Source organism: Carlito syrichta, unplaced genomic scaffold, assembly GCF_000164805.1.
Source record: "Carlito syrichta isolate Samal-C Ts95f unplaced genomic scaffold, Tarsius_syrichta-2.0.1 Scaffold288374, whole genome shotgun sequence".
NCBI classification, from domain to species: domain Eukaryota; kingdom Metazoa; phylum Chordata; class Mammalia; order Primates; family Tarsiidae; genus Carlito; species Carlito syrichta.
This window is the reverse complement of record NW_007232470.1, coordinates 10,128-30,323: the sequence shown is the minus strand read 5'-3', so window position 1 is coordinate 30,323 and position 20,196 is coordinate 10,128. Positions and strand designations below refer to the sequence as shown.

The window sequence follows — 20,196 nt, the reverse complement described above, 5'->3', positions numbered from 1 at the left end:
TCCACTCACCTCAGCCTCCCAAGGCGCGGGATTACAGGCTGAGCCACCGAGCCCAGCTGCTTTTTTTTTTTTAATCTGCTAATTCTGTAGTGTTGGTGGACTGTGGGCTTTGCCGCTTGACCCATAGGATGGGTGAAACATGTTGGGTTCTGTAGCTGGCGTGGTCACCTGGGACTCCAGGGCGCTCTGCTGTCTCAGTGAAGCTGGTCACATGCTGGGAACCCAGGGCTGGCAGGTTGCCCCTCCCCATCGGGCAGCACTGGGGACAAACAAGTGACTGCCCCCAGCAGAAGCCCTGCTCTCATGTGGGTGGCCTGCAGCTCTCCCTCGGGCCCTGGCTCTAACCTCAGTCTTTGCCAAAGCAGCACCCCAGGTGGCCAGCACCACTGACTGGCCTTCGTAGGTGGAGAAGGAAGCAGGGCACACGCAGCATGTCTTCTGAGTCAGGTTAACGCTCCAAACCCATTCTGCAGAGTTCAGTTCTACTGCCTCAATGAAAAGGCCTCTAAGGAGTGTGACGGTGTAGGAAAAAGCGCAGTCCACCAATGACAGCTCTGTCTTTGTGCTGAGCATGAGTGCCCGTCTGGAGGTCCCCGTTTGGGCGGTCCCCACTTGGGTGGCCCACACATGGTGGTCGCCGCTTGGGTGGGTTACACGTGGAGATCCCCATTTGGGTGGCCCGTTTGGGTGGTCTGCACGTGGAGGTTCCCACTTGTGTGGTCCCTGCTTGGGTGGTCCACATCTGGAGGTTCCTGCTTGGGTTGTCCCTAGGTATTTCACATCTGGAGGCCCCCATCTCCACCATATCAGGGTCTTGCAAATGGCTTGACTTTCCCTAGTTCTGACCTCCACCTCTACACAGCCGGGGGACCCCAGCAGAGCAGAACGCTTGAGGGTCATGCAGTTCCCAGGAGGTGGTCAGCAGATGGCAGTGGCGTGCTCAGGTCTCCTCCTGGGATTTAGGTGAGCAGGAAGGGGGCCTCTACTTCCTGCACAACTTCTTGCACGTGGCAGGGGGCACCCCAGAAGCGGCTGCAGTCCAGGTTCTTGGTTGGCTGTCATTCTGACTCGTGTGCAACACCTTGGTCTTAACCTGCACAAGACTGGCCGTCCCTGCGTCCCTGTGGAGGTTGGAGAGGGAGGAGGCCCCATCCTGCCACAGCTCCCTCGTGTATGTGGATGCCAGTGAGCAGGGCCCTCGGGAAGGGCTTCCATGTGGGCTGGCTGGAGATGCAAGGTGGCGGAGGCTGCGAGAAGCATGAGCCACCCCGTGGAATTCCTATTTGGAGCCTGGGGAAAGTTTGAGGAGAGGCGGCCCTAACTGGTAGAGGGAGGCTCCCGTTGGTTGCGGGGCTGAGTCAGTCCCCGGGTTGCAGGAGGACTGATTAGAACATGGTGGCCTTGGCTGCACAGTGCCCAGGGAATTCTGGCAGCAGCAGGGAGCGGCCGTCTCGCACAGAATGGGGGCGTAAAGGAAGATGCTGACAGTGGGGGGGGGGGAGGCACACGGTCTTGGAAGCAAGATTGCACATTCAGGCACAGCTTGGTCTGGAGCCCCTGTCCCCGCGGAGCGGTGTGCATGGCCGCTCAGCCTGGGGTCTTCTGGTTCTTTCTGGGCGGGAGACGCAGGCTGGGGCCAGGCAAGCCTGCCTCCTTCCACCTCTTGACTTCCCCAGGGATTCCTGGGATGAGACCCTGGATTCCCTAAGCTGCTGTGTTCAGTCTCCCACGGGCCTCTCTCAGGGAGAGTCAGTGCCTCATGTCTGCAGGGTCCGAACCGTGGGGGAACTGCTCTGTGGGCGGGCGGGCAGGAGTCAGGGCCTGAGGTGCCTCCCACCCAGTGCATCGAGCGAGAGCTCAATGTCGCGTCGCAGGCAGCACCTGTCCCGCGCTGAGTGCTGTGTGCGGGGTTGCAGGCTGGATGCCCCAGCTGGAGTGGGGCTGCCCTGGGAGAGGAGGTGTGGCTCCCTGCCCAGGGGTGCCTGCTGAGGCCCACCCTCTGCTGCACTCTGCGGTTTGGCTCATCAGCTTGAAAAGCCTGGGCTCTGTGGTGAGGAGACTCCGTGTTCCAGTGGGAACTGGGTAGCCGCCGGACCAGGCTGCTCTCCTGCGTTCTCCAGAGGCCTCTCCTTGGCCTGCGTTTGCCCCTTTCTGGCATCGCTTTGCGGTGGTGGGCAGGCCTGGCACCTGGCTGGACGCGCCCCACGGTGCTCCTGATCCACAGACGCCTGGTGACTCAGGACCATCTCTGGGCCGGTGAGTGGCAGGAGCCCACGTGGCCACAGGAGCCCCTCGGAGCCCCAGACCCGTCCCTCCCCCCTCATCCCTCCCTTCCCAATCTTGCTGAAGATGTGGCCCCTGTGTTGAGCCCAGCCAGCAGAGTTTCTCGCTGCTGGGGTGACAGAAAGCTTGTCCTGGGACAGCAGTCCAGGCAGTTCTGTCCCGCCCCTCAGATAAAAGACCTGGGGTGTTGCCCTGATTTAAGCGAGGACCCCAACCCCTCATAGGGCCCAGACTTTCTCACACACTGGGCTGAAGTGCACAGGCAGACATGTGCACACATACGTGTACACACTCCCCCGCCATTGCCTCTGCTGTCTGTTCGTACCATGGCTGAGCGTCTGTTTCCACGAGGCGGGAAGTGCAGGCCGGCCTGCTGGCCCTAGGTGGGTGGGGGTAGGGTTTGTCCTTCGTAACCCCCTATCTTGGCCCCCTCCCATCTGGGACACCACAGGGGTGATGGCCCACACTAGGCAGAGCCGTCTGCGATGCACCGATTTCAAGGCCTTCATGCAGGAAAGGGATGCCGTGTCATTCATGACTGTGTATACTAATTACCTGCTCTAGAGTGACACTACTCCCGTGGGCAGCACTGCAGGTTGCAGACTCTTGCTGCCTGACTTGGACATCACTGTCAAGCCCCAGTCTCACCCTAGAGAGCAGAGACAACGGCAAGGGTGTGCATGTACATGTGGGTGCTGGGTCACCAGCTACCTGACTGGCGTCACAGGACGTAGCTCCTCCCTGCGTCTGCCCTAGTGAAGGGTCATCACGCACGCTGTCCCCGCACAGCCACTTGGCAGATCCAGGCTGGGTGCTGCTGCCTCACCCACTGGGAGAACATCACAGGCCATACTGGCAGTGTCCCTCTAGTTATCTGCTAGAGGTGAGGCTCTTCCTCCCGGGTGCTCTGAGGAAAACAGTGGGCCCTTCCTCTGCCTGCTGGTTATTCTGTCCCTATCCCTGGCACAGAAGGCCGCTGCTGATCCCCGTGGGTCCTGAGCTCAGGCCAGGGCCTGCTGTCTGCCTGGCAGCCCAGGCTTAGGGTGCTCCGAGCCCCGTGTGCCCCCAAGACCCTGAGGTCGATAAGATGTATCAACAAGGGACTGTGGTGTGTGGATGGCACCCACAGCCTAGCTGGCTTGTGCCGTGTATGTCATGCCACCCAAGTGAGAGCATGTTCTGTTGAGTGTCTTTTGTTTGGCAGAGAGCTCAAATGGAGTGCTCTGGTCCGAAAACAGGCACCAGTCCTGCGCCACGTGGGAAGGCATCAGGCAGGGTTTTGGTCTGGCCAGGTGGCGGCGGCTATCCCTGTGCATGCTGCTTGCATAGGGGCCGGGCCTCCAGAGAAAAGGAGTGAAGACCAGTGAGGTGACCGCCCAGACAAAGCCTGGGTCAGAACTCCACAGGCACATCCCTGCATGCAGTCATGTGCTTGGCATGGGCTTGAGAACTGGACCTTGCCGCCCAAGTCCTGAGGCTGGCTTCATCTGGAAGGGCCAGTCCGACTGCTCATTAACTCTCTAGAGCTGCTGTGATGCCGCAAGTCTAGGCCTTTGTGTCTCAGAGGGGGCGGGGGCTGGAGCTGCCTCATAACTGCAGAAAGTCCCAGAGGCACAGAGGGGACCCAGAGAAGAGGGCATGGCACGCTTAGCAGACCCCTGTGGATGTTGTGTCTGCTGTGACTCGTTCCGTCGCTGCTTCTAGCGCCTGCTTGTACTGATTCCCCGGAATGAGCTGATGCAAACCCCACAGCTTACCCAGTCGTGGGGCCTCCAGCGTGTGGTGTTGAAAAACCTTTACAGAGGGACAGAAAGCAGCTGCTCTCACTCAGCCCGAAGCAAAACATCTGGTCCTGGGGTTCAGAACGCAGCTGGCACGTTTCCCCAGCACCGTGTGGCCAGCACGTGCTCCAGACGCCAGGTACAGCCGCTGAGGGCTGTGAGCAGTCTGTGGTGGCCATGGCGGCGGCAGTGACTCCCAGGTCCCCAGAGCATGTGGCAGGCAAGGCCGCTGGAGAGCAGGTGAAGACTGAGCTGTCGGAGATGAAGCAAGTGGCTCTTCGGGTGCCCTGCCAGCTGGCAGGTGGGGCAGGGACTCGCCTCCCGTGTGACGTCTCCATTCACGTGCAGGCCACAACTCTGGCTCTGCCCCAGCACAGAACAGCCAGTCCTCAGGGCGCTGATGTTAGCCTCGTGCCCCCACCCACCCCTCCAGGTAGACCAACGCCCACAGGCAGAGTGCAGATTCGCGCCCACCGGGCCAGGAGCAGCCCTGCTGTGCAGAGGAAGCCAGCTCTTCAGGGATGCCTCACCCAGGACCAACTGGGCTGCGCATGAGCCCCCATGAGCAGAGGGATGTCACCTTGGGACGCTCCTGGGAGTACTGCTGGGGGCGCGGGCGTCCCATGTGTGGAATGGGCAAAGACAGTGGCCACAGACACAGGCTCGTCCAGAGGACGGGTCTAGGGGATCCTAGCAGTCCATTCAGCCTGGGGCTCCACTCCTGCCCCGGATGTGACTGGCAGGTGTGCAGGCTGCACCAGCCAGGGTGAGACGGGCCATGAGAGAGGAAAGTCCAGAGGGAAGGGTGTGGGGTAGGGGGTGTCCCGGGAGGCAGGGCCAGCTGCTTGCTTGTGGTTGGGCCTCTCCCTTGATGATGCTGTGCTCATCCTGGGCACCGAGAAGCCAACTGCGTGAGCCTAGGCTCGTGTGTCAGGAGGTGCCCCTGCCTGCTACTTCCGCGAGGTCTGGTGCTGCCCTGGCTGTGGCTTCCGCCCTCCCCGCCCCATGTGTCCTCGTCCGCCCTGCCCCCTGCCGGTCCTCATCCCCCCCCTGCCCTCTTGTAAGTCCTCGTCCTCTTGCCCTGTGTGTCTGCCCTCATCCTCCCATCGGCCCTCCTCTCTTGCACGAAGGCTTTGCTCCCTGAGACAGGAGGGAAGTGGGAAGGCCTGGCTAGCACAGAGGACCTTTTCGGAAACCCAAGCCCAGAGCAAGGTGGGTGGGATGAGACTGCACCACTGCCCCACATTAGGGTGGGCTCAGCTGGCCACCAAGTGTCGCAGGGACCCAGCCTCTGCAGGGTCCTCTGATGGCCCCAAACCCTGGTCATGAGACGGGGGCTCTAGTATTAACCCCTGAATCCCAGGACTGACAGAGTTCTGCTCGCACACCTGCAGGGACAGGGAGTGCATCCTCTCCTCATCCCTCTCTCCTTACCCCCTCGAGCTCCCACGGTTTGCTGGGCCCAGGGGAGCCGCAAACACTGCTTCCCATGGCACCTGTCTAGTGTGAGGCCACGGTTAATGAGGCTCTTCCTGGAGGTGGGCCAGCCATTCTCGGAGTCCCCACCGCACCTGGGTCAGGTCCTACCTGGCACACAGCCCCCACCAGATCCATGGACCAAGGCTGCCTGCGCCCACAAGTCCCACTGCACAGCCCAGCACTCCTGTGCCCAGAGAGGCCAGGTCAGTGCATCCCTGTGAGAGAAGGGTGTTGTAGGTGGCATCTGTGGTGGGATCCGAGAGCCAGACTCGGAGCCGGTGAGACGAGCCGGCTTGGGGTGTGGGTCCCAGCTCAGGCTCCTGTGTCTCTGCAGGGTGAAGAGCGTGATAATCAGTGAAGAAAATTCAGAACCAGTGAGAACTGGAGCCCCATGCAGGGGCCCTGGGCCTGCACCGGCATCAGGTGTGCTGATGAGATCCTGCTGTATGTTTCTTCCATGTTTCCAAGCACTCCCCTGTTTCCCGTGCTTCGTCTCACTGGGGAGCCATTGTGGCTGGCTTTTCGCTTGTTCTCTTGGTTGGGGGTGACCAGCTGGTGTCCTCTGCCTGGATATATCTCCAGAAGGGCCCCGTGTTTGTGGTCCCATTGGGGATACCGCGTAGGTTCTTCTGCCTGAGTTGCGTCTGTGGGAAGCTTTTCAAATCAAACTCATGTCGTTTCCTCTCACTGTCTCCAGCCAGGAGTTGCAGGGGTCAAAGAAAAGGACATTTATTCCATGCAATCCTGTTTGCTCAACAGTGTCAACTCATTGCTTAATCCACTTTGCGCCTTCCAGTCAACTGTGTTTTGTGTTATTTTCAACTTCTCTATTGAAGGTAGGCAACATAATCACTGCCCTGAAAGCAAGTGCCCGTTGCTGGATATGATCCATGAAATCATCCTCGTCATAAAACCAACAGACAGCATGCATGCTATTAAGGTCCCTTGCCTACTGTCCCCATCCTGGTCCCAGGGTGTCTGTAGTTTATCAGTGTGGGCATGTCCTACCTGAGGTCTTCCGTGCATGCTGGATTTGTTTGTGCATTTTAAAGTGTGATCCCCAAGACATCTAACTGCAGAGGAGAGAGCACGTTGCTGAAACTTTGGTTTTTACTTCACTTAGTATGAAATTCTGTTTCATCAACTCTAGAATGCCAGAGACTGGAACAACCTTGAAATGACTGTACTTCTTGAGGTTTTGGACCTGCCCTGAGAGGAATGGTTGGGGACCTTGGGCGGAGTGCGTCGTGTACCTGAGATACGCGTGTAGCTTGGGAGTGCTTCCTCTCATGGGCAGGTGTCATCTGTGTTTTGAAAGCGGTGATGTTACAAGGGACAATCTCACCCTCGTAGTTTCCATTCAGAGCTACCCCACCAGATCTACCCTGGCCTGCCAGGTCCGTGGGGTGGACACTGAGTCGAGAGGGCTCCCGGACAGCCCGGGGTCCTGACCTCCTGGAGCCGGCAGGAGGCCTTGAGTCACCTCTGGCCACAGAAACCCTGGCTTCGCCTTCTGGGCCTTCCCTTCCCAGAAAATTGAGTACCCAGAAGGCACCCCCAGGGGTTTTTATTTGACTCTTGCATTCTTCTTAAACTTCCTTGTTGTTTACATAGGCTGTTTACAAGCCCTGGGCAGCTTGTAAATGAAATAACTTTGGAGGCGACTGTGATCCTGGCAAGTGTGTTAAAACTGTTATTTGCTAATTAGAACCTCATTCTGTGGAGTTACCCAGGGCGGCAACTGCAGACCCTTTGCTCTCAGAGGAAGGTTCAGCCAATGTGTGGTGACAGCCAGCCTGTGTTGCTCCCACTGTCCTCAGCCCATGCTGCCCAGGCCACCACTGGGCGGCGGCCGCCTCCGAAGGGCCTTGTCCCAGCCTGGCAGGCCCCCGCTGCCCCTCCCCCCGTGTGGTCAACCTGCTCTGAACCTGCTATCTTCTGCCCTCTAGTGAGCACCCTCCAGAGCCTGCCCCTGTCCCCAGGACTGCTGAGGCTCGCTTGGTGCACGCAAGAACTGCCAGCGCTCCCAGAGCACCGGGCATTGGCACAGGGACTGGCAGGGTCCGCAAGCAGAGCCCAGCCACCCAGAGGCCCATGGCCACCCCAGCACAGCCTCCCTGACTGCAGCCCGCTCTGCATTGGTTAAGGCCGAGGATGGAGAGCACAGGTTTTGGTCTTTTAACTGAAGTCATCTCTTGGGTTCGTGAGGCCACTGACTTGAGAAGAGTTGGGTGCCCGCTGACCAGTGTCAGGGGCAGCCCATGGCACTGGCATTGCCCCTTGCGCTCCTCACCTCGTGGTGCCCACGGTGGGCAGCTCCAGAGCCGTCTGCCTGGCTTGTGTTCAGGCCCAGCACGAAGCCCGGCACCAGACCGGTCAGCTCTAAATCCATGGGTGGGGTCTCCTGCCCGTGCATCCACAGGATCCCAGCCTGGAGCCCCGGCCTTCCCAGTGCACTAGAGGAGCACCGGGGAAGCTCCCTTGGGGTAGATGGGTTTGAACCCCCCATACACACACTCATTTGGAACGGCAGCTCCACTCTCCTCTCTCCTCAAGGGACACCTGAGGGGCAGGGCAGGAACCACAGCCAGAGGTGGTGGACCACCACTGTGTTCCCTGTTCCAGGGACACGGGCAGGGACAACAGCCCTGAGAGGGGCAAAGGGGCCCTTCTCCTGGAGGAGACTCAGAGGCGGGCATCCCTGGGGAAGGGGGTGGGGCTGGATCACCTACAGTCCTGTCCCACTGGTCCGACAGGAGGGCCCTGCTGCAGGCCCACTTCCCCGGGACCCCAGCAGGCCACGGCAGGGTGTGTCTGTCTTCTCTGGCCCAGGGGTCAGAGGTCTTGGGCACATGCCGGCTTCCTCACCTGGCTCCCACCTGGATGTGTTTTTTGACCTACGCAACATGCATTGTTTGCTTAGAATTGCCAGCACTTAAAATTCATGAGACTCCAGCTATCTATTTCAGCATCCAGTACACCTTGAGAGGCCTGTCACTTGGGGCCTGTGTCCAGGGTGTGTGCACACCAGGCAACTGCATCCCTGGTGTGACCCGCCTGACCCTTCTTGCTGCTCCGAGAATGACTTCTCTCCAAAATGCACTCAGCTTTCTTGGGCACAGAGCTCTGGCTCTGACCGCTGCTGGGTCAGGGCGCTGGCAGCCGGAAGTGACAGTTGGTGTTAAAGAAGTGATTTCTGTAGTTTCAGATTTGTTTTCCTGCCATGTTCCAGCTATGGCCCCAAGGCTGGACACTCTGGAAACCCTGGAGAAACAGCTGGGAGCTGCAGGCCCCTCAAGTCACCTGTCCTGGGTGGTGCTGCCTGGGTCCCCCTTGCTGGCGACCCCAGGCCAGCATCCAGATCCCTGCCGTGGCCACCCACATCCTCGGCCTCGCCTCTCTAGCCTACATCCCATGGCCCTGCCGTGGGGCCCTGCCCACCCTCAGGGACTACCGTGCCCTGTGAATGTGGACTTCCATCCTGGTGGCAGTGCCAGGCCTTCAGAGGCTCTAGGAGCTCTTGGGGAGAGGTCAGAGTACCTTGGCATGACCAGCCTGGGGCCAGCAGCCAGCACCCCTGGGCCAGAGGCTGGGAGTTGTGTTTGGAAGGTGCTGTGGGCACAGACAGGGCACGTCCTGCAGTACCGGGGCCGTGATGCCAGGGGGCCTCATTATGCAGAGAGGCAGATGCTCTTAGGCCCCCTGGGGTCACTGCTGACAGACCCTCAGGCAGCCCTACGGCCTCTCCACCAAACCCAAAGGTCCAGCTGGACACTGGCTCAGGTGCTTTGCAGCAAGCAGCCTGGGTGGCCCATGCGGGGCAGAGGTTGGACCAGTGCTGGAAGGTTTTTGCTTCTCTTCAGGGCCAGATTTGATGCAGTGCCCACTGAGCAGCTGGCCACAGGCCTAGGAAGTGGGCGCAGCACGGGTCAGAGCTGGGCAGCCAGTTCCAGGCAAAGACGGGCCCCCATGGGTGTTCATGACGCCCTGCTCATCAGACTCCTCACTCCTCAGGCCCCAGCAAATCCAACTTAAAAGTCCAGACCTGCCCGCATCTCTGGGCTTCTCAGGCGTCTCGCTATGGACTCTGTCCCCTACAGGCTGTGTGTGCGCGCGCGCACAAGCTCATGCTTGTGTGTGTGTGTGTGTGCGCGCGCGCGTGCGCCTGCTCGAGAGCTAGGTCTGTGTCTTCAGCCCTTCCCTGGTGACGCCGGGAGCATCCTGGGCAGCCCCTGCATTCCTGCTGCTGTAAATCCTGGGTCCGCTGAAGGAGGAGGTGCTGGGAGAGCAGCTCTCTGGTTCTAGAAGGTTCAGGAAGGAGCCCACGTTGAGTGGAGACGTGGAGGTTGTGTCCAGGGGCTGGTGTTCTGTGAGGCGATGAGGCGACCTGCTGGGGAGGGCAGGAGGGGGCTTGCTCTGCTGATTTCCCCTGGGGTGGGCCGTGCAGGTGGGGTGCTTCCTCTTCCTGGAGACATGAGTGGGTGTGGCTGGGACCTGGTCCACCCTGTCCCCGTGGCTCCCAGCCATGCTCAGGACAAACACTGATGTTCCCGCTCTTCCAGGAAAGACAAGGCATGTGGATAACACAGGTCACTTTGCGGCCTCTCCCTTGACAGCAGCCAGCCGCCACTGGCCTCAGGGGGTGCCCTCTTTTGTCTGTTGAGCGGAGCAGGGTGGGAGGCGCAGTGCTTTCTTGGTGGGAAGTGGCTGGGAAGCAGTGATTCAAGGCAAGAGTTGCAGTCCGTGTAGCCCTTGGCCTTCCCCTGGGGTCAGCACAGGAAATCCCAGATGCCCTGCAGCCTGTGGCCCAGGGTAAAGCTGAGCAGAAACAAGAAACAAGAAACAAGGAGAGGTGCCTAGACGGTCTTTGGGATGGCCACTGTCTGGTGGGCGTGTGGAAGGGGGCTCACACCCCTTGGGAAAGGATGCCTCCTGCCTCCGGTAGGCTGCCCGGCCTACCCACCTGGTGCAGCTGAGCCTCCACAGAGCCTGGAAGATGGGCGTCTTCTGGGTCTGCTACTGGCAGATGCAGGTGGGAATGCGCGAACCTGAGGAGGTCAGCAGACCCTGGCCCAACAAAGTGAAACTCACGCTTCCTTGCAGAATGGTTACCCTCGTCTGACCAGCTACCTTTACCGTGGCGCGGGTCTGACCCAGATGGGTCTACAGGGCCAATGCCTGTCTCGGGGACAGAGCTTGGCTGCTGTGGTGGGAAGCTGGGAACACTGAGTAGCACCCATCTTTGGAGACCCCTGTCCATCCCAAAAGCCTGACAGGCTGTTCCTCAACTTTCAGGGAGGAGCAGTGCACGGTGTAGTGGCTCAGGATGCGAGCCCCAAGCTGTCCCCGGAGGAAAAGAGGGTCCTCGAAAGGAAGCTGAAAAAGGAACGGAAGAAGGAAGAAAGGCAGCGTCTGCGGGAGTCGGGCGTCGTTGCCCAGGACCCCCCAGCCAGGCGCTCAGGGGCGGAGCTGGCCCTGGACTATCTCTGCAAGTAAGAAAGCCCCACCCCATACCCTCACCCATCCCCCTACCACCCCTTCACTCCTGCCAAGCTAGGGTGTTTAAACCACGGAAATCAGCCAGTGCTGCGAACGGGGACTCTACACCTGCACCTGCATGCTGTGTGGAAGGTTCTAGAGCAATGGGGACATTACCAGGCCTGTGCTGGTGCTGCTGCTGTTTTTGTCGAATGGCTCAGGGTCTTCCAGTTCTTTCAGAAGCAGCAGCAAAACTGTCTGCAAGGACGGCATCTTGCCAGGCTCTGCTTCCTGCAGGGTGGCCTGGATGTGCTACTCTGGACAGAACCTACCCCAGGCCCCTGGACAGGGACCCTATCCTCCAGAGCTGCCGGAAAAGGCAGTGCAGTGTCCATTGCCAGGAGAACCCACGCTACCCACAGCCACAGGGTGATGCTGGGTGCCTCCACCTGCGGTGCCTGCCCCCCAGGAGAGGCCCCAAGCAGAATCTGCTTGTCCTGTGGCAACGAAGGTGGGGGCCTGGCTCGGCTTCGAGCCTCCCTGCTGGGAGCTCAGGAAAGGGCTGCCGCCGGTGCAGGGCTGGGCTGAGCAGGAGGGCGAGTGCCCAGGTGACCACCTCCTCCTGGGGCAGCTGCACCCGACTTGCCATGTGTGGACGTGGGGAGCCCCAGGGAGGCAGGGTCACTGTGCCTGCTGAGGCTTGTGGAGAACCCCAGCTCGGGGCTGCAGGACTAGGAGGCGGCAGAGCCAGGTGCAGATTGCTGCTGCGTGGTGGTGGAACGGCTCCTTGCGGGCCGACGCCCTGCCGTGCCTCCCGGCCTTCGCAGTTTGCAGCAGGGCCACCCCTGCTGACCCCACACGTGGGGCTTCTGCGTGGAAATGAAACTGCATTGGTCACGCAGGGGCTGAGCGTCAGCACACGTGGGGCTGGCATGCCGCATAGATATGGATGTTTTGCTGTGGGGGCTGCTAGGCCACAAGCTTCTCCAGGAGCAGATGGGGTGGCTGGCCCAGGCTGACTGCCCTTGACTGGCCGAGGGGCCCCAGCTCCCGCCGAGCCTGTGTCCTCAGGACGTTCCTTCTGCCACCTTCACACTGGGCTGCCCTGTCCCAGCTGCCGTGCTGGCCTTGCAACCCGCCCCCAACACTAGAAACAGGCTCCCGGGGGTTTCCCTTCCCAGGGTTGTGGCACATCCTGGGAAGAGAGCTCCAGGCAGACCCCGTATGGCCCTGCCCTGCCACAGCCCCGCCTCCAGCCTGCTGGGTCTCCACCTGCCCCATCCGGGAGCCTCCACTCTCCCTGGGGTGGGGTGGCCCGGGAGCAGCCCCTTAGCTCCCTTCACACTCCCTGCCCCCCCCACTTCCTGTTATGAGAGCCTGGGACCTAGGAATCTGCATGAGTAAAAGGTGGGGATTCTTCCTTAACATCTACTGTTTCCTTAGAGACAATGTCTTCAGTTAAGTCACTTTCCCCACAGACTCCTCAGCCGCATCCCTCCTCCCCCACACAAAGTTTGGCTCTGGGACAGGGGTCCCCCGTGGGGCTTGGGAGCAGCCGTGACCCCCAGGATGGGCTGACTCAGGGCAGATCGCAGCAGGTCTCAGTGGGTGGGGGGCAGCGGTGGAGGGGCTCTTTTCCAGCTCAGTGTAGGCAGAACGAAGGGAACCAGATAGAACAAGTAATGCTGTGTAGAGAGGCGGGTCCCAGGGGCGATGGGGCACGTGGCCAGGCCAGCTCAGATCCTGCCCGCCGCAGCAAGAGGCCACAGCCCCGAGCCTCTAAGGACCTCATAAGGCCCCTTCCAGGCACCAGGAGGCACGTGTCCTACTCAGTCTTCTGGGGGCAGCCTCCTGCAGTGAGGGGCAGCTTCTCGAGCGCCACCGTTGGGGGGCAAAGGCAGGGCCCGCTGCCAGCTACGTCCTGTGAGCTCTGCCCTCGAGCACCTCCGTGTCCTGCCGCAGGAGCCCCCGTTCCCGGGAGGGGTAGCCTACATCGGCCTTGCGCCCGTGGGGGCTGAGGAGGGCCCCTTGGCTCTTCTCAGCAAGGGGCCCGGAGGATGGTCTTGAGGATGACGGCATTCGGGAAGGGACATGGGTGTAAGGAGAGGCCCGTTCACAGGCTCTGAGGACAGAGGACGCTGCCAGAAGCTCGGCTGAAGGGCAAGCCTTGCCGGGGTGCTTCCCTGGGGGTCAGAGCCCACAGGCAGCACGGCTGGCTTGGCCCTTTGTCCCGGGGCTGGCTGCACCTCTGGGTGGGCTGTGGGCTGGAGCCCAGGCAGTGGCAGAACTTGCATCTGAAGCCTCACAGGTGCCAAGAACTCCAGTCTGTTGGAGCCACCATTGGTCAGCAGCCGCTGAGAGGGTAGAGCCCCGCCATCCAGGCTCAGGGTGACCATGGGTCCCAGGGACTGGCGAGGGCCACGCCACCCCATCTGTCTCGGCTGTCCTCCTCCCCACCCTGAGATGCATGCAGCCGTGCAGCCTGATGGCTCTTGAGGGCATGGAAGAGTCTGACTGATCTCTGGCTGACCCCCCGAGGAGGGGTCCTCTCACCTGGCCATTCGTTGGGGCTCTCGTCCTAGTCATCGCTGCATGTCTTGGGTCCTCTCTGGCACACTTGGCTGGTGGGGGTCTGCACACGGGTGGGTACGCAGTGTCAGGGCCTTGGAAGTCTCTGTGACCCCAGGCGACCCCAACCTCTCCTCAGGGACTTTGGTGGCCACTGCAGGGGTTGGACGTGACCAGACTGCAGCCCTGGGTGGGACAGGAGGGCACCATTCAGGCATGTGGCGCGTGTCATCTGGCAGCATTGAGGGGGCCTCTCATTTCTCCACCTTCCTGGGAGGAGCCTCAACCTAGTAGGGTGGGAGTCAGGATGTCTTCTGGAGCACAGTTGCGTTCCCACCCTGAGGGACTGGTAGGAAGCACTGGGGGCGGGGGGCGGGTCGCGAAAGGAAAGAGGATGGGAAGGGAGGGTATTCTGGATCATCTCAGGCCTGGGCAGGAGAACCAGGTGCAGTCAGGAGCGGAACCACAGTCACTTGAGTGGGGAAAGTTTATTACAGGGAAGTGAGCTGTAAGGTCTTGGCTGTGAGATGAGGGCGCTCTGGAGGATGTAGACAGCAGCCTCGAGGCGGCCCCACCCTGGGCTGAGGTGGCCCCACCCCGGGCTGAGGTGGCCCCACCCCGGGCTGAGATGGCCTGCGGGCAAGCCGAGCCACAGTGCAGACCCTGCGGATGGAGCTCCTGCTCACTGGATCTCAGGGAAGTGGAGGAGCTGCCCCGGGGCCTCGCACTGGGTCTCACTAGGGCCCCTGTGTGGCAGAGCCCTCGAAGCATAGGGTCCACAAAGGCACTGCAGGAACCACGAAGGAAGGCCCTCCCTGTCTGTCTCTCCCACACCTTCTCCTGGCCTGGAGCCTCCTGGCCAAGGAACATCGCAAGGGTGGGAGGGGGGATTTGGGCTGAGGGAGGTGCCTGGTCACAGGGGGAGGTCCCTAGGGCCGCGGCACTTCCTGGAGTCCCTGAATAACCCTGCAGCCCCTCCTGCCCACCTGCCCAGCCAGGCCAGCCCCCGTTCAGGGGGGCCAAGGGGCCAAGGACAGGCGGCAGCACACCCGGGACTGGCGCCCCTCCCTCCCTCCCACTGCCTGTCCCCTCACCTTCCTATCCCCTCCGCCCATCCTCCCTCCTTCCTGGCCCCCTCATTCTCACTTTTGGACCCTGCGGCCTCTCTCCTCTCCCTATTCCCTACCCTCCTCCCCACTTCCTTGCGCCCTCCTTCCTACTTCCTATCTTTCTTCCTTCCTTCCTGCTGCCTGTCTCCCCATGTTTTCCATTGCCTGCCCCCCTTTCTCCGCCCCTTGTTCCCGCTTCCCATCCTCCCGCCTTCTGCTCCCTGTCTCCTTCTTCCCACTGCCTGTCACCCCCACTCACCTCTGTCCTCCCTCGTTCCCACTCCCCTCCCCTTCTTCTTCCCACTGCCTGCCCCTCCTGTTCCCACTCCCAGTCCTGCTGCCTGTCCCCTCTCCTTGCCTCTTCCTGTCCCCCCTCCCCACTGCCGGCCCCTCTTCCCCACTTCCTGTCTCCCCTCCTCTCATTCCTTTCCCTTCCTCTCTCACTCCCGCTTCCTGCCCCCTCCTTCCTCCTGCCTGTTTCCCCTCTTTCCATTTCATCTCCCCCCTCCTTCCTGCTTCCTGTCCCCTGTCTTCCCCATTTTCTGTCCCCTCTGCACCCGGGCACCCGCTTCCTGCTGTCAGTTCCCCCTCCTTCCCACTGCCTGTCCCCTCTCCTTTCACGTCTCCCCTCCCACTACCTTTTCTCCACCTCCCCCAGCTGCCTGCCTTCTTTGGCTCTCTCCTGCATTCTCACCGCCTCCCCTCTTCGGGACTAGCCGGGGCTGTGGGGCCGGTCCAGGCTGAGCATAGACCCTGCACCTGGGTACCCATCTGGAACCTCCAGTGTGCTGCCTTAAAGGTGCATTGGTACTTAAGAGGTAAGGTCAGTCTGCCACAAGATGACGCTATGGCTGTGCCGCCTGCACCCTGAAAGATAGGACTGACTTCCCAGACCCTGCCCGAGACCCCTGTGAAGGGCTTCTGTGCCAGGTGATGGCGATGGGGCTGGGCTTTGCTCTGGTGGCAGTGGATGAAACAGCGCCAATGAGGCACAGAGGCTGAGCCAGAGAGAACAGCCGGGTGGGTTGGCAGGGCCTGGTTGCCCGTCTCCCTGAGAAGAGGCGAGTGGGCGCCTCCTCTGTGCCCGTAGCCACAGGGACAGTCAGATGCCCCCATAGTGGACAGGGTGCAAACCATTCCCTGCCGGCCTCTACCTTCACCCTCCCTGCAACCACCACGACTCTGTCCCTGGGCCTCAGACACCCGGATCTCCCCCAGGGGCCACACAGCTCCATCCGAGGTTGACTGGACGACCTGTGTGTGGGTCTCTCCTGGGGGGCCTGGCGGAAGCACCACCTTCTCTTGTTTTTCCTCCACATAGCCCCAGCATCTGCAGCCACCATCGTGGCACGCCCAGGGTTCCTCACCCTCCACGTGCACACTGGGGTCCACAGCCCTCTGTGCCCCAGTGGTAGGGAGTGCAGGCTTGCCCACGAGCACAGCCAGCCCCACCTGGGCTTATCTCCCCACCAGGGACTATGCCATAGTGCACAGTGGACGCCACCCAGAATTGCCGAGCAAAGAGGGTGGCTCTGAGCCATCTGGTCCTCCTTGGTTGGTTCCGTATGGCTTTGGATGCTCCAGATAGACTGAAGGAACTCGTGCCAAATGTACAGGCTGCCACATGCCCCATCCAGGTCGCCTGTGCAATTGTGTGCTATGGCCCTCGCAGACATGGCCTCCACCTCAGGCAGGAAAGGGCTCTCCCCAGCCTCCGTGACACACACGGCCTTTGTGTTGAGCAGGACAGAGGCGCCTTCCCCTGAGACGAGGCCACCGAGTCAGTTGTGGCTGACAGACCTTCTGGATGCTTCATCTGGCACCCTGAGATGTTTGTCTTGCTTTCCCCAGCTGGGCCCGAAAGCACGAGAACTGGAGATTTCAGAAGACGAGGCAGACGTGGCTCCTTCTACATATGTATGATGGCGACAAGGTCTGTGCACGTTGGGGCCCTGGCCACAGAGGCCAAGACCTGAAAGGGCTGCCCTGAGGGTCCCCTGTGGGCTGGTCTTCCCAGTGCCCTTGTTCTAAGAGATGGACCCTCCATCAGGAGCCTCGCTCCTGGCCTCTGGGGCAGAGGCACACACAGGTCAACCTCTCTCTGTGTGTGTGTGTGTGTGTGTGTGTGTGTGTGTGTGTGTGTGTGTGTGTGTATCTTTTTGGGAGCAGGAGATAAGATTTTGTTTCTCAGAATGAGACAACATCAAATTTAAAACAAAACCCAACAGCTGGGAGGTGGGCTGGCCTTGCCCGTGTCCATGCCAAGGCTGCCCAGGTCCACAACTCTGTGGAGCCTGTGAACCTGCAGGGCCGCCCGCGCTTCCTGCTAAGCCAACGTTCTTGACTGTGAGTGTCATGGGTGCCAGGCTTGCTGATGCACTGCGTGTGCTGTGGGGGCAGGGGCGGGTGGTACAGAGTTTTTTCCTGTGTGTGCCTGTGTCTGCAGACAACTCCAAGAGGGGTCCTGCCTGCCGGTCACGTGGAACCAGGACACCCCAGGCACGGGCCACTGTTTACTTCCCTGCATTGGTTTCAAGGCCAAAGGACATAACAGCCAAAATCTTGAAACAGAAAAACAGAGTCAGAGATGTGCAAACCCTATTGCAGAGCCCCAGTACTCAAGACACGGGTGCTGGCACGAGGCTAGAAATGTGTACTGGTGGAGTGAATAGACAACCCAGCAGCAAGCTGTGCCAGCTGGCTTCCAACAGGGGTACCAGGAGCACTAAGCAGGAAAGTGTTGTCTTCTCAACAGATGGTGCTGGGACAACTGGATTTCTACATTTTTTAATTTTTTTTAGCATGACTTTGTATAGTTCTATTTGTAATATTACTGTTATCAAAAGCAAACTTCATACAAAAGTTTTTATACTGATAAAAATCCTTGGCTAGACAAAACCATTTATATGTGTGTATATACACAACACACACAAAAACATCATGATAGTCTTACACATTTGCACATACGCTAGTTAGTGAAGGTGGACCCTACCTCATACTATATGCAAACTGTAACTCAAAATGGACCAAAGATCTACATCTAAGAGCTAAAACTAAAACGCTCTTCTTTAAAGTTTTCAAACAAAGTTTATTACAAAAAGAAGGGAGAAAAGAAATGGCAAAATGCCAAAGGTGGCATGGGTGAAAGAAACCACCAAAACTAAAACTCTTAGAAGAAAACGTAGAAGTGTGTTTTACAACCTTGGGTCAGGCAGCAGTTTCCTAAATATGACTCCAAAAGCATAAGTCACATAAGGAAAAGTGGAAAAATCAGCCTTCATCACAATGTAAGACTGCTGCAAACGGAACTACCTGGAAAGTGAGATGACACCTGCAGGATGTAAGGAGATACTTGCAAATCGTAGATCAAGTTAGAACTCTAGGCCAGGCTCGATGGCTCAGACTGTCATCCCAACCCTTAGGGAGGCTAAGGTGAGTGGGTTGCCTGAGCCTGTGGGTTCAAGACCAGCCCAGGCAACTTGGCAAGACCTCGTCTCTACAATAAATCAAAATTTAACTGGGCGTGGTAGCGCACGCCTGTAGCTCTGGCTACTTGGAAGGCTGAGGTGGAAAGATCTCCAGAGCCGAGCAGGTCAAGGCTGCAGTGACCTTGAGTGAGCCTCTGCACTCCAGCCTGGGCAATGGAGTGAGACCCCAATTCAAAAAAAAAAAGAACTACCAGCTCAGTCATAAGAAGACAGCCCAGCTTCCCAACAGGCAATGGATCCTAGCAGACAGTTCTCCAGCGATACACATGCAACCAGCAGGCATGTGCCAAGATCCTGCATGGCTAGCCACCAAGGGCTTTAGGTCAAGCCACAGCAAGATGCCACCTCGCCAACTGTGCTGACCCTGGTCAGAAAGACAATACGGAAAGGTGTTGATGGGACTATGGCTCTTTGGTTAGCCTTGAGAATGTCTGCCTAGTCTTGTTTTACAAGTGTCATTTACTTTCTCAGTTTTCCGAGGATGTTGATGATGAATTTTGGCACTTTCTTTTCCCCGCATGGCCTCCCTTCTAGCCAGGTTGCTTGTAGTGTGCGTGTTTGGTCTCTGACTGAGATCAGAGGCTTTCTTTGAATGTCCGGTACCAGTGCTGCCTGGCTGTCCATGTCCTCAGGCGCCAGCGTGAGGATGCATTGAACCTGAGGCCCCAGGCAGACCCCAGCTAACCCCAAAGCATCTACTGACCCATTTTGTCTCCACCCATCCAGGTCCCCGACGAGCACTTCTCCACACTGCTGGCCTACCTGGAGGGGCTGCAGGGCCGTGCCCGGGAGCTGACGGTGCAGAAGGCCGAGGCCCTGATGCGGGAGCTGGATGAGGCGGGTGCCGGAGGTCCAGATTCCCTCCTGCTGGGGAAGGCCCAGCGCATCCGGCAGGTGCTGCAGCTGCTCTCCTAGCAGGTGGTTGGCAGGATGGGTGGCGGGCCCCACCACAGGACGTCCTGGGACTGTACAAGTGCTGCTGCCACCCTCCTCCTGGGGGTGGGGGCTGGGGCCTAGCGAGGTGGGTGGCATTGCCGCTGGGCAAGAAGTCCAGCTCCAAAGGCCCACATCCCTCTCAGCACCATGGCTTGGCAAGGATCCCACACCCCAGCCTCCTTGGCCAGACTTAGTGTTTGCAGATGGTGACTACTGGGCCTGATCTCTTTAGAACAGAACTTGCCACTGAAATAACCAGAGCCCTCCAGCCCCAGGAGGTTACCTTCGAGGGAAAGGTCTATTTTTCAACTGAGATGTTTTATAAATTGGGTAATGTGAGCCATCCCACTGGCGGTGGTCCTGCACTTCCATCTGCCAGGTGGACTGTAAGTTTCTGGTCACCTGCCTGCATTTGTCGAAGGGCCTGGCTATCACCTGTGTGTCCCTCCTTGGACAACACACTGCCTCCCAGCCATCATGGGGAGATCCTGCTGGGGGCTTGTACGTGCACAGAACTGGGCTCTGTGGCTGTGTTTTCAATAAAGACGAGCCCACCTCGGGCTGTGGCTCTTGTTCTGTGGACCTGGGTGCTCTCCTCGGTGTGGGCCGCTTCAGGGAGGCTCCATCTTTCGCTGTGGCTACCCCAGGATGGCATCTGCTCTGACAGCTCCAGTCCCACACTGCTCCCCTCGATGTGCCCGTCCTCTTCCCTGGGACCTGGCCACCATGCCATGAGGGAGCCTGCTGCCTGGTGCCGCCTGTGTGGGGTGCCCCTGCCTTCGCCTTGAGCCACCCCAGCTGACTCCCCATCTTGGCCGTCCCCAGCAAGTCTTGCATGAGCTGCAGACTGTTGGGGCCACTGGCCTTTGGGTGCAGTGAGCCCGGTGGGCTGGAGTGCCATGTCCCCACAAACAGGGATGCTGGGCCCAGCCTTGATTCCCAGAGGAGCCCTGGTTTTCCGTGGCCATGGCCCTCTGGGATTGTCACCTCAGAGCAGCATCCCAGTCCTGGTGTGCCCCTCAGGTCTCTGCTGGCAGCATCTTACTGGCCCTAAGTTGCCCAGGGCGAGGGTTG

General features: G+C 59.6%; 1 protein-coding gene across 1 annotated transcript in view; it reads left to right on the top strand.

Moving 5' to 3' along the window:
* Window positions 1–19,704, top strand: part of CUNH7orf50 (chromosome unknown C7orf50 homolog) — a 148,113-nt gene extending 128,409 nt beyond the window's left edge. The window contains exons 4-6 of the mRNA XM_021710284.1: window positions 10,839–11,035; window positions 16,550–16,631; window positions 18,913–19,704. Coding sequence (XP_021565959.1) covers window positions 10,839–11,035; window positions 16,550–16,631; window positions 18,913–19,101 — 468 coding nt within the window. The 3' untranslated portion in view covers window positions 19,102–19,704. The remainder of the gene's footprint in view (window positions 1–10,838; window positions 11,036–16,549; window positions 16,632–18,912) is intronic.
* The last annotated feature ends 492 nt before the right edge of the window (window positions 19,705–20,196 follow it).